General features: G+C 51.4%; 1 protein-coding gene across 1 annotated transcript; it reads left to right on the top strand.

Moving 5' to 3' along the window:
* The first annotated feature begins 1,045 nt into the window (after positions 1 to 1,045).
* On the top strand, positions 1,046 to 12,957 carry LOC135094866 (E3 ubiquitin-protein ligase TRIM71-like). Its single transcript, XM_063995331.1, has 2 exons — positions 1,046 to 1,445; positions 6,236 to 12,957. The coding sequence occupies exons 1-2, from the start codon at positions 1,438 to 1,440 to the stop codon at positions 8,949 to 8,951; spliced, it is 2,724 nt and encodes a 907-aa protein (XP_063851401.1). The 5' UTR covers positions 1,046 to 1,437; the 3' UTR covers positions 8,952 to 12,957.
* The last annotated feature ends 473 nt before the right edge of the window (positions 12,958 to 13,430 follow it).

Genomic DNA, 13,430 nt, shown 5'->3' on the forward strand with positions numbered 1-13,430 from the left:
AGATGGCTGTGCAGTCTCTTCAGGCACCATCAGAGAGGAAAAGGATGTCTACAGATGGTTGCTGATCCAAACAAGACACCTCAGAGTGATTTTTAAGGGAAGATGTGTCGGTAGCACTTCTATGGTTAATAAATAGATAAATATATAATAAATCCTCACCTCTCGACTTACATTCCATACCCATATCATTCTAATAAAATGAATCACCTGCCAACTTCTCGCAGTCACACACGCACGCAAACAATGAAAAAAATATCTCTTAAACCCCAAGCACGTCATTGTTACTACACGTGGGAACCTCAATGCATCTCTATATCATAACGCAACCTACCCACACCTTCACGGCGGGCTAACTGGAGGCTGAGAGGTGAATGCAGAGGTGTGTTTGGCGTGGGTGGAAGCTAACCTAACCTCCATATTCCGTCTGCAACCCCCCTCCCTGCCTGTCCCACTTCTCCTCCCCAGCAGGCCCCTCCCCCCCCACACTGCACTGGCTCCTCCCCATTGCAACACGCAGGGGACCCAATCGCTTGATATCTGGGACCCGGTGTGGGCGGGGAGGTCGTGGGTGGGTGTGGGTGTCAGATTAATGGCTCCAGGGGGTGTAGGGGGCATATGCAGCCTTAGGTGGTGTTAAGAGGGAGGTGTAGGAGTGCGTGGGGGTCTGCGTGCCCCTCATGACGTGCTGTGGCCATGTAGGGCTGGGATCATGAGAGGAATGACGCAATATTCCCGCCGCCAATCAGGTCTGGACCGCCCCTATCATGCCGCGCTCATTGGGCATCGTTGCAGCTTGCCAGTCCTCCCCCACCTCCCCGCCATTGCATTTTGCAGTTTGTAAAGGGATACACTCGCCCCCTCAGCCGCCCATCGCCTCGCCTCTCCTGCCTGGGCGGGTGCAGCCTGCCTGAGGGGCCGTGGTGGTCAGCAGGGCCTGGCAAAATATGATTACCGCCCCTGTACTCATTGGCTACCCCAGACCACGTGACTGCCTGGCCCCGCCCCCCGCCCCACTGCCACACTCTACTTAATTAGAAAATGCACGTGCATACCTCACCATGCCACCACACGCCCCCACACGGCACCTGCAGCTGGCCGCACGCCCTGGCCGCCGCGCCACCCACTTGCCGCCAGGAGCACCTCAGGGTCGCAAAGGCCGTGAGGGAAGCCGAGAAACGCCCCGTGAGTGAATCTCCGGCGCACGAAAGGCTGAGAGACGTGTACGATCGCCAGGGAAAACCATTTTGACATCTGATCCGCCAGCGAGCGAGGGTCAGTTATGGCGGTGAAGGTGGCGGAGTGGGGACGTGTTGCGATGGCCTCTCCGGGATTGTGTTGATCTGGCCGACCTGCACGCTGGGGGGCCTTCCTGCACCACGCCCGACGCCTTGCCAAGAACGAGCATGCAGCAGAGGGCCCCATGCTGTTAGTGTCCCTATGCAAAGGTAAGGCCGCGCCGTGCACCGCGACCAGGGGGAGGCTCCGGGAGACAGCCGGGGAGAAAAACGCCTCCTCACGCCCCTGGGGCCTCCCTGGGGCGTGAGTGATGGGACGGGGAGGCACAGGGGGGAGTGGCGTAGCAGTGTGGGTGAGGGCGTGTAGGTGGAGTGAGTGGAGGCGCGGTGAAAGGGTGGAAAGTGTGGAAGGGAGAGCAGGGGAAGATGGATGAGCCTGAGGACGGTGAGAGTCAGGCCGGCGGATCCTCTCCTTCACCCACGTGTTAGCCGAACTCTCACAGACCTGGGGGTGTCATGTACACTATAACGTAGGCCTCCTGTCTCCTGTAGCAGGACTCCCAGGGCCCCTGAGGCTCTGCAGGACACGATAGGAGGGGCAGTGTAGCATGGCTTGGGCTGGGTGCACTGGTGGTGGTGGTGGTGGTGGAGGCTGTAGGCTGGGACTCGTAGGCCTATGCAGGGAGGCCTGGGTGGTGGTGGTGGTGGTGGTGGTTTGGCCCGCTATGCATTACAGTCGTGTAGGCCTCAGGCTGCTTCTGACCTGCATCCCCCAGGCCTATTGGCTGCGCTGGGAGGGGTGGCGTACGTGCGTGTGTGGAGTAAGATTGTGGGAGGGGGGTGGGGGGGAGTAAGTTTGTGTGTTTGTAAATAAATTGAACACACACTTGTAAATCAGTAAATGAAGGGCACGCACTCCTAACGCAGACATGCATACAAACACGTCAGGAATTTGCTATAGGAGATGGTAACTGGCCTGCCTTCCCCGCCCATAGGTTAGGGGGGGTAGGGAGGGAGGCAGGGAGGGACCTTCATAAACCCACACACACACACACGGCGCCTTAAGCCTACTACTACTACTACTACTATTACTACTACTACTACTACTACTACTACCACCACCACCCATGTGCATTGGGCCACAAACGCCACAGATGACTAACGACCATACTACTACTACTAACTACTACTACTATTACTACTACTAGTGGTGGTTTTATTAGGATTGCTTTACGGTTGTTTCTCTTATTACTATCGTTATTCTGTAACTATTTGTTCTACTACTGTTTTGTTCATTACTTACGCTTCTCTTGTTTCTGTTTTCCTCGTCCTCTTCCTCCTCCTCCCACCCCCATCCGCCTCCTTTTCACAACTACAACCACCACCACCACTACTACTACTACTACTACTACTACTACTACTACTACTACTACTACTACTACTACTGTTACCAAACTTCATTGTGGCAATCCCAGTGTCTCATTATCACTATCGTAAACATTTCCTCTCTCTCTCTCTCTCTCTCTCTCGTATTCATTAGCAGTATCTACCTTCCTTCCTATTTCATATTTTTTTTAAGATAAGTTTCCTCATTAGTTAATTTAGTGTATTATTATTATTATTATTATTATTATTATTATTTATTTTTTTGCATTTATTTATTTATCTGTTTATATTCAGGTATCCATTTAACTACGTAGCAAAATTTCTACACTCCCCCTTATCTTTCTTTCAAAATACGTCATTTCCGCTGTCGTGTGTTTGTTTATCTTCTTTTGTCACCTGTTCAACGCATAATTAATCACCCCTCATGTTTTGTTTTATTTTGAATCATTGTATATAATTGTTTTTTTTTTTCATATGTTTAATCTTTCCAGTTTCATTATTTTTTCCTTTATTTTTGGTTTTCTTATTTTTCATTATTTTTCTTCCCACTTTCTTTTTTTTACGTTTTCTCATTTTCCTTTTACGTCTTCTCGTTTTCCTTTCCACTTCTGTTTCTCGAAATTTCCTTGTCAGTTTTCTACTTTCACTGATTTGCCTTCTATTTTTACTCAATTTTCCTTTCATTCCGTTTCCCGCATTTTCCGTTTTCCTTTGCTTTTTTATTCTCTTTCAAGCTCAGACTCTTCTGTTTATTATTGGCCTATTATTATTATTATTATTATTATTATTAGTAGTAGTAGTAGTAGTAGTAGTAGTAGTAGAAGTAGTAGTAGTAGTAGCAGTATTTTATTTACGTGTGTGTGTGTGTGTGTGTGTGTGTCAGTCAATTAGTCAGTTGGCCAGAGTCAAGCTAGTTATTCATTCAGCTAATCAATCAATCAATCAATCAGTCAGTCAGTCAGGAAGTCATTCAGTTATTTGTTGGGTCAAGTCACTCAGACGATAATTAACACTACTATTACTACTACTACTTATGTATTATTATTATTATTATTATTATTTTACTTGGAGTATTACCTAAGAAAAATTTTGTTTGGTTTAATTTACATTCCGCTAGGTGTAAATAAGTGAGGATGAGTTAGTTAGGTGAACATGTAAAGGTTGGCTGAGACTCACGGTTGCCAGAATTAAGGACTGCACCGCCAGATTTCAAAACATTTTATCCTGCAAGTTTTTGTTGATCGTTTTTGAGGACCGGCACCTCAGTTTTTTTTTTTTTCCTTAACCGCCCCTTTTACATATAATTAATCGTAATAGCAGTAGAAATACAAATAATTAAATGTTCGTATGATAGTAATATATATCTCCTATCAATAATTTGGCTAAGTTGTATGTTTGTTTAGCTGCTGAGAGAGAGAGAGAGAGAGAGAGAGAGAGAGACTGACTGACTGACTGACTGACTGCCATCCACACTGACGACGACGACTACTACTACTACTACTACTACTACTACTACTACTACTACTACTACTACTACTACTACTACTACTACTATCCTTGACTCTCTTCTCGTTTCCCACACTGATGATAATGACTACAATGCTTCCCTTAATGTATACTTGTACCTGCTGCTCTCCCTCCTCCTCCTCCTCCTCCTCCTCCTCTTGTGGGTGGAAGTTTATTAAAAGGTCATTGAGTAGAAACCACCCCATGCTTCTTTTACTACTACTACTACTACTACTACACCACTACTATTATTATTATTATTATTATTATTATTATTATTATTATTATTATTATTATTATGTAGGTCGTTCTTCCTTTACATATTCTTTCATTATTGTTCGTATTTTGTTATTTTTTTGTTGCGTATTTATTCTTTGTATTAATTCTTACCGTGTTTGTCAGTGAGAATCAGAAGAGTAATACGAATAATGATAATAATGATGATGATGATGATGATAATAATGATATCGGGTGGCACATATAAAGTTACTTAATAATAAACCGTCATTTTAAACCGAGGGAGGGAAAGATTACATATAAATTACAATACAAAATTACATACCGTATATTATATGCAAAAAAAAAAAATACACATTATATTTAGAAAACTGACAATTTCCTGCATGTGTTGAGAGAGAGAGAGAGAGAGAGAGAGAGAGAGAGAGAGAGAGAGAGAGAATCGTCACCTCCCTAAACTAATGGTGAATTGGACCCATTCTCTCTCTCTCTCTCTCTCTCTCTCTCTCTCTCTCTCTCTCTCTCTCTCTCTCTCTCTCTCTGTCCCCCCTTCTATGACAACAACAACAGCCTCTCCCCGCCCTCTCCCCGGGAAGGCGTGGGTGGAAGGGCAGAGAGAGAGAGAGAGAGAGAGAGAGAGAGAGAGAGAGAGAGAGAGAGAGAGAGAGAGAGAGAGAGAATGTGAGGAGTAGAAGGAAGGGAGGGGGGTGGGTGCCCTTAATACTGGTGGGGAAGTGGAGGGGAAAGGGAGGAATATGGAGGGTGGGGGGGTGGTGGAGGGGGAGGGATGGAGGTCAGCATGTTTACCTGAGTGGAAGGGGAGGGGGAAGGGGAGAGGGAAGGGGGAAGGGAAATGCTTCTAATACCACCAGCACCACCACCACCACCACTACTACTACTACTACTACTACTACTACTACTACTACTACTACTACTACTGGTGATTTCATTGCCACTACTTCACTGTCGTTTCTTCATATTCCACATTATTCATTATTACTGTTCATCGTAATTCTCTCTCTCTCTCTCTCTCTCTCTCTCTCTCTCTCTCTCTCTCTCTCTCTCTCTCTCTCTCTCTCTCTCTCTCCACTTATCATTCCACTTTCCACTTTTTACAGCTTTTCCCCACTTTGACTTACGAAGATTTCAGGTTTTCAGATTTTGAGAGAGAGAGAGAGAGAGAGAGAGAGAGAGAGAGAGAGAGAGAGAGAGAGTACCGGAAATTAAGGAATGTGTCAAGTGGAGCAGGAAGAAACTTTATTTTCAATGGCTACTACTACTTTCCTTTCCCTATCGTTATTCTCTCTTCTACCTCGTCTTTTTTCTACTACTACTACTACTACTACTTTTTTCTACTACTATTACTACTACTACTACTACTACTACGAGAAACGGATGAGTGTAAAAAGGTGTGTGTGTGTGTGTGTGTTTTAAATATTTCCTGTTCAATGCCAGCTGAATCATCTCCCTCTTGTTTCCTCCTCACTCTGGCAGTCACGCCCCAGTGTTGTTATGAAGCGAGGGGAGAGTAATTTTCTCCCCTATCTCGCCATCTGCTTTGTTTTCACTGTTACTCGTGTGTGTATGTGTGTGTGTGTGTGTGTGTGTGTGTGTGTGTGTGTGTGTGAGTTTCTTGTTGGTGGACGTGCCACATTACCACACACTCGCACCAACACCCACCATCACGCCCCTCAGCACGTGGGCGCGGTGGCAGGGATGGCTGGTGCTGAGTAGGGGGTGGTATTGACGCCAGTGCTGAGTCATCCTGGCGGCCAGCAGTCAGGTGATGGGTGCTGGGTGAACCTCATGAGGTCACCCCAGTGGTGCCTCGGTGGCTGCCAGCGGCTGACCTGCCCGTTTCTCTCCCGCAGGATGGCGAGTGCATACCCTGGCGGGCTGGGCGGCCCCAAGGAGACGCTGGATGGCCTGGGTCCCGCTGGGTTGGGTGGGCTTGGTGGTGGCGGGCTGGGCGGGCTTGGCGTGGCGTCATCGCTGGGCGGGGGCGCAGATGCGCTGGGTCTGAGCACCTGCCCGCTGTGCCGCAGCCTGCTAGAGGAGGCGCGGGTGCTGCCGTGCCTGCACGCCGTGTGTGGCCCCTGCCTGGAGGGTCTGCTGGCAGCCCCCACGCTGGCCTGTCCAACCTGCCACGCCGAGCTGAACCTGGACCAACCGCTGGACGCCCTCAGCCCGCCGCTCTTCCTTCCCTCAATCCTGGACATGGTGTCCTCCGAGGATGACCTGGGCAGCCCGCCCCCACCTCCCTCCTCTATGGTTAGCCCGCCCCCCGCCCCCTCCATGGTGAGCCCCTCCAACTCCCACGTGAACAGCCGCGACCATCTGCTGCCCCGCCCGCTGCTGCACGGCGACCTGCCCCGCTCCTCCAGATACCTGTGTGCCAGCTGCGACGACGGCCAGGCCGCCGCCTCCCGTTGCAGGGACTGCAATGAGGCGCTCTGCGACTCCTGCGTGCGTGCACACCAGCGCGTGCGGCTCACCAAGGACCACTTCATCGTGCCGCTGCCCGGGGACGAGGCGGGGGTGTGCAACACCAACGGCGGCAGCGCGCGGGCCCACCATTACTCCGGGCCCGAAGAGAACAGCCACTCCCACCTGGGCCTGGCCTCGCCGCCCCCGCCCTCGGCACTGGGCGGCGGCGCCACGGCCTTGGGCGGCGGCGCCACGGCCTTGGGCGGCGGCGCCACGGCCTTAGGCGGTGGCGCCACGTCTCTGAGCGGCGGCGCCTCAGCCTTGGGTGGCGGCGCCTCAGCCCTGGGTGGCGGCGCCACAGCCCAGCACGGGTCTGGGCACCTGTTCTGCCCCAGCCACGAGAGCGAGGCCATGATGTACTACTGTGAGCGGTGCAGCGCCCCCGTGTGCCGCGAGTGCACGGTGCGGGAGCATCGCGGCCACGGCTGCGTGTTCCTGCAGGATGCTGCCGAGAACTCCCGCTCCATCACGCTCCAGCTGCTGACGGACGCCCGCAGCGGCATCCGAGCCATCGAGGACAGCATCGGCGTCACCAAGCGCATGGTGGATCGCGTGGAGCTGCGCGCCAAGGCCGTGGCCAGCGACGTGCGCTCCACTACGCGGCGCCACATCTCGGCCTTGGAGGATCGCGAGAGGAAGCTGCTGAGCAAGGTGGAGCGAATCCGCCAAGTGAAGGGCAAGACTCTGCAGGACCAAATTGATGACTTGAGCACCGCGCTGGCTCGTCTCACCCACGCCGTGGAGACCATCGGCTCCGTGGACTCTGCCAGCCAAATGGAGCTGCTTCAGCGGCGCGAGAAGGTGTTGGTGGAGATGAACGAGCTGCGGCAGATCAAGGCGCACCTCAGCCCACATGAGGACGACAACATCACGTTCTCGCCGCCCGACGCCAGCCTGTGCCAGATGCTCAACACCATGGGCTTCGTGTCTTCGTCGGCCCACGCTGCGCACACCGTTGCCAGCGGCTCTGGCCTGAAGCGCGCGGGGCGGGGCAGGGTGTCTTCCTTTGTGGTGCACTGCAAGGACCACTTGGCGGACCAGCGCGTGGTGGGCGGCGACCCTGTGACTGTGACGGTGGTGGGGCCAGACGGCACCACGGCGCCGGCCGAGGTGCAAGACCAGAAGAGCGGCTCCTATATGGTAAGCTACAAGCCCCAGATTGAGGGGCGCCACACGGTGAGCGTGATGCTGCGCGGCTTGCACATCCAGGGCTCTCCCTTCTCGGTGCCGGTGCGCGCGGGCCGCAGCTACTCCTCGGTGGGCCAGGTGCTTTTCACCATCGGCAGCGAAGGCGAGGGGGAGGGCCAGCTGTGCCGGCCGTGGGGCGTGTGCTGCAACAAGGAGGGCTACATCATCGTGGCGGACCGCAGCAACAACCGTGTGCAGGTGTTCACTGCAGATGGCACCTTCCATCACTCCTTCGGGTCAGCGGGGTCGCGGCCCGGCCAGTTTGACCGGCCGGCGGGCGTGGCGGCAGACACCATGGGCCGCATCATTGTGGCCGACAAGGATAACCATCGCATACAGGTGTTCACCTTTGAAGGCACCTTTTTGTTCAAGTTTGGCGAGAAGGGCAGCAAGAATGGCCAGTTTAACTACCCGTGGGACGTGTCCACCAACGCCGAGGGTGACATCGCAGTGTCCGACACGCGCAATCATCGCATCCAGCTGTTCCGTGCTGATGGCTCATTTGCCAACAAGTATGGCTTTGAGGGCTCCCTGTGGAAGCACTTTGACTCCCCACGCGGCGTGTGCTTCACCCAAGAAAATCACATTGTGGTCACAGACTTCAACAACCACCGCCTGCTAGTGGTCCACCCAGACTTCCAGTCCGCCAGGTTCCTGGGCAACGAGGGCGTGTCTGAGGGCCAGTTCCTGCGGCCCCAGGGTGTGGCGGTTGACCAGGAGGGCCACATCGTTGTGGCGGACTCACGGAATCACCGTATCCAGATCTTCCATCCAAACGGTGGGTTCATGTACAAGTTTGGAGTACCGGGATCTGCGCCGGGCCAGCTGGACCGGCCCAGCGGTATCTGTGTGACGCCCTCGGGACTCATCGTGGTGGTGGACTTTGGCAACAACCGGGTCCAGGTATTCTAGGGCACAGCAGCCCCCCACACCACAAGTGTCTTCATTTCAAGTTCCAGAGTACAAATTGATGAAACCTCGTACAAATTTTGCAGGTATTTTGTTCACGTGAAGGCTCGCGGTGCGATGCCTGGCGGCCTGCTGGCATCACCGCCACTACCTCATTGTTGGAGATATGATACAGGGTATATTTTAATTATCTGAGCCGCCATGTATTTGTACATAGAGCTTTCATCACAGCTGTGGACAGGTCTGCCTTGATGTGACCAGGGGGCAGGACAATACCCTGCCCCACTCAGGGAGGCTTGGTGCCGCTGAGGTCTGTGTGTGTGTTTGTGTGTGAATGAGTGAGTGAGTGCTTGTATGCATGCATGTGTGAGAGGGATGTCCCCACAGGGTGAGGAGCATGAGAGAAGTGCCTGTGTTGGTGTGTCAGGAGCCACTGTACAGTGCAGTTCATGCCCACACAGTACAGGGCAGCAGCAGTGTGTCACTTTCAGTATAAATGGATGTGTGAGTTGGTGTTGTGGGTGTGAGCAGGCAGCCCGGCGGTGCTGGCACTCCTTGGCACTGGCTCTATGGCCATGGCAACAAAACTTTTGATCCCCTGCTCACCTGGAGGCGGGGTTGCAGTACAATCATGGTGAGGTTGGTGGGGCTATGGGGCAGAGTGCGGCTGTTGTGGCGTGCTCCTGACAGTCTCTCTCTCTGCCCCCTACCTCCTCGGCCTCGCCACTACCTCATGTGTAGGATTAAGGAGCAATTACTCTAGCCTTGTTGCTTTGATGACAAATCTCTTCCCCGTCCTGGCTGGTGCTGTGGTGTTGTGGCGCTGCGGTGCACTGGGGAGGAATCTGTCCGGCAGCTTGGGCAGTACCGGCCGGCAGTACTGGGACGGGTCTGTACACGATGGGATCCAGACTTGGGGATTTATTAGTGCTTCTTGATAGGAAGAGAGCGTCACGCCGTGACAATAATCAACATGAGTGCAAGGCAGTGGCCAACCTTGGTGCCTCGCCCTGGGGTGGCGGCCCAGCTGGTGCAGGGTGGGCGGTGGGTGGTGGGTGCCGTGGGACCTGCCTCAAAGTTCCTCTTTAGTTAGTACGGGTGGGCCGCGGGGTGGCAGGAGTGGCAGGGGCGCCGCCCAGGGGGGTGGGGTGAGGGTGGAGGGACGGCCACTGCCACCTTTCGTCTGTCACTGGGATGTCACTGTGGTTTTAACTTTTAAACTCTAAAAGACTCAAGAATCAGTTTATATCCTTAAATGAACCATAGGTTTGTTAAGTATTTTAAGATAAATTGTGCTTCCAGTACACTCAGATTTTTAAATATAATTTTAGCAAAGCTTAAATATAATTGATTTAAAAAGATAATTATAAACTCATGAAGTATTTAATCACAAACTGACAGTTATTAGTACTATAGAGTTGTGTATAACGTTTACTTACTTCAGGTTTTAAAAGTGCTTTACTTACACAAATTTGTATAATTTGGGAAAATGAGATTAGCTCCCACCTGAGTCATGTTCTCCCAGTGTACCTGAGACCCGTGTCCTGCAGACAGGTGACCTGGGCAGGTGACAATCACCACACTTGTCTAAAAACATAACAGATTAATATTGTGTGCGGAGCCTGAGAGGGGCAGTGCAGCTTCTTGCCAGCGGGGTGTGGAGGGGGTGACCCACTCTGTGGAGGGAAGGGGGCAGGACAGATGCCAAGGTTTACAATTCTTACAATATTGAAAATGTTTGTACCAAGTCTTGAGTCAAACAGGGAGACGTTCAGCATGGCGGCTTTGCCCTGAGAGTTGCCGCAGGAAGGAAGGAAGCAAGATTCTGGCGTCTCATTTGTTTGATTTCTTGGTTGTGCCGACAGAGTTGGTGTTTTTATTATTTTTTAATTTTTCTCTTGTGTATAAAGGAGGGTGTCCAAGGGCCACAGACACTGAAAGTTTTTGGGGGAGGTATGGGCGGGTAGGAGGGCGTGAGCAGCCAGGGGTGTTTTACCAGATCTCAGTGGAAGGCCGCAGGAATCTAGCTACCTATTCAGTATTGTAGACTAATGCAGGGAGTCACCTTGTTCCTCAGTATTCTCAAGTGAATTCCCAAGCTACCTCACAAGCACTACCAAACTACCTCAAATAGTATATAACTACCTCACAAATAGTACATAGCAAACTACCTCATTGGTTGGCCTACACAGACTTACCTGTCCACTGGAGGGTCACCGGATGACTCAAGGTTCACAGTGCAGCGACAGACGCGTTTATTTTCCTATTGTACCAGTCTCCCTCGGCAGCGATTGGGAGTTAGATGTAAGTACTTAGAGACACTTCACTGTCCACTTGTATGTTAAGCATTGATATTTTACTTATGGGTATTGTGTTTGTTTGTATGCAGGTCTGCATAGTGTGTGTGTGTGTGTGTGTGTGCGTGCGTGCGTGTGTTCTTATGGCAGTTGGAGGAAACATACGGGTTTTAGGAGCGTCCAGCGTGCTGCGCTGCAGGGGGTGCCGCCACCACCCTCCCTCCAGGACTTTGTGATATTATTCCTGCTCAACACCTGGTGGGCGGAGCAGGACGCGGAGGACGGTGGCGGCTGCAGCACAGCTGTGGTGCTGTGTAGTTGCACATGGGTAAATGAGGGACTTGTCTTGTGTCTAGGAAGATTTTAAGTGTGTCTGCAGGAAACTCTGTGCTTTTATAACTGGCAGCTGGACACTGGCATGTCACAGCAGACAGGCATTGAACACTTGGCTGGGCGGCCAGTCAGGCATGGAGAGTGTGGTGCACCACTGCCAGAGTGGGGGAGTTAGGTACATATAAGTTTTACATACTAGAGTAGAGTGAGCAAAGTGTTGCTGAACAGCAGGACTTGGAAGTGTTGTGTTCAGATCAATGTATTTTTTCAGTCGTATGAAGAGTTTTCATTCCTCAGAAAATTGTAAAATATTATGCATGTTCTGTGTGTGTGACAACACTGCCACCACCACCACCACCACTATTACCACATCCCAAGTGTGGTTTGTCTTCACAGCAATACTGTTTTGTGTAGAGACCAAATTCTCTCAAGTCATGTCCTGAGATGCAGAATTACTTAAAAGTGGAACAGTGTAAACCAGCTGTGAAGCAGCGCACAGTTGTGGTGGATGTAGCAATGGCGGTGGCAGGGACAGCAGAAGGCAGCCATGGCAGCAACACCACATCAACATTCCTCATACACCAGCAGCACACACAGGAGAGGCTTGTGTGTGTTGGTGATGGTGGTGGTGGTGGTTGTGCTGCTGCTGCTACAGGTGCTTGGTTCATGCCCACACACTTGTGGCTGCAGTATATATTTGCTCAAACCTCAGCTAGTGTTGTGTGAGAGGCTGTGCTGAGCCTCAAGGCTTCTTGGGTGACATTCAGGCTGGAAGCAGGCAAATGTTTAAGGCTCTATATTGTTCCTATGAAGAGTTTATAATATAATGTTGGTTTCAGTGGAATAAGATTTTATCTAGAGTATAGTTACATTTCAGGGCCAATGGTGCTTGTCCAGAAGATCTATTATGTTTTTACTTGTAATGAAATGATCCAGAAATGTGTACTGCTGTACGACAGACTGTATCTCATTCAGTCTTGAATATTGCCTGATAAGCATTAAGGCTGTGTGTGTGTGTGTGTGTGTGTGTGTGTGTGTGTGTGTGTGTGTGTGTGTGTGTGTGTACACTTGCAAGGTCCAGTGACGTGTGGCACACATGAATATGTCCCATCAAGTTGCTCGCTCTACTGCTGGCTGAGGTGCAGCCGTGCCTCACCCCACAGAGTCGTGCTGCAGCGAGCAGGAGCTTCTCCTGCCCCATCTCAGGTTATACACTAAGTAGCTGCTGCCATGTGATTGTGTTAAGGGTCCAGCAGGCGCTGCCTCGCTGCCGCACGGCTCACTGGGGACGCCAGAATGCACCGCCTGTAATGCTCTCAGACCACTGGATTTTGGCGACTGTGCAATTACATCAACATGGAATAAATGAACAAAATGTTTCTGTACTTTTAAACTATCCTGTGTGTGTGACTGAGACTGGCATCTCCCCACAAGGTAATCTTCAGTGAGATGAACTGTGCAACAAACCACCTCCAGTCCAAGCCCTGACTGCAGCACTGACAGACTGTGCTTGGGAAGGATGCCCATAATGTGAAGGACTATTCTGAGTGACTGTCTGGGAGGTACTGCTAGCCAGAGAGAATCAGCAGAGGGAGGATGGTGCCGGTGTCCTACACAGACCAGTGTTGAGCGGCATGGTGTGGAAGAGGCTGCGGTGGTGTGTGGCCTTCACACCACACACAGGGTGCACTGTTAAGACCAGTACTGAGAGGGACATAAAGAGTGGCTGATTTGTGTTGTCTTTATTGAGGGAATGCATCTCCTGATGCTGCAATGAGTAGTGTAGCAGACTAATGCTAAGGTAAACATGGAAGTGAGCAACATGAGGTTGACATAATCACACACACACACA

This window comes from Scylla paramamosain, chromosome 47 (genome assembly GCF_035594125.1).
Source record: "Scylla paramamosain isolate STU-SP2022 chromosome 47, ASM3559412v1, whole genome shotgun sequence".
NCBI classification, from domain to species: domain Eukaryota; kingdom Metazoa; phylum Arthropoda; class Malacostraca; order Decapoda; family Portunidae; genus Scylla; species Scylla paramamosain.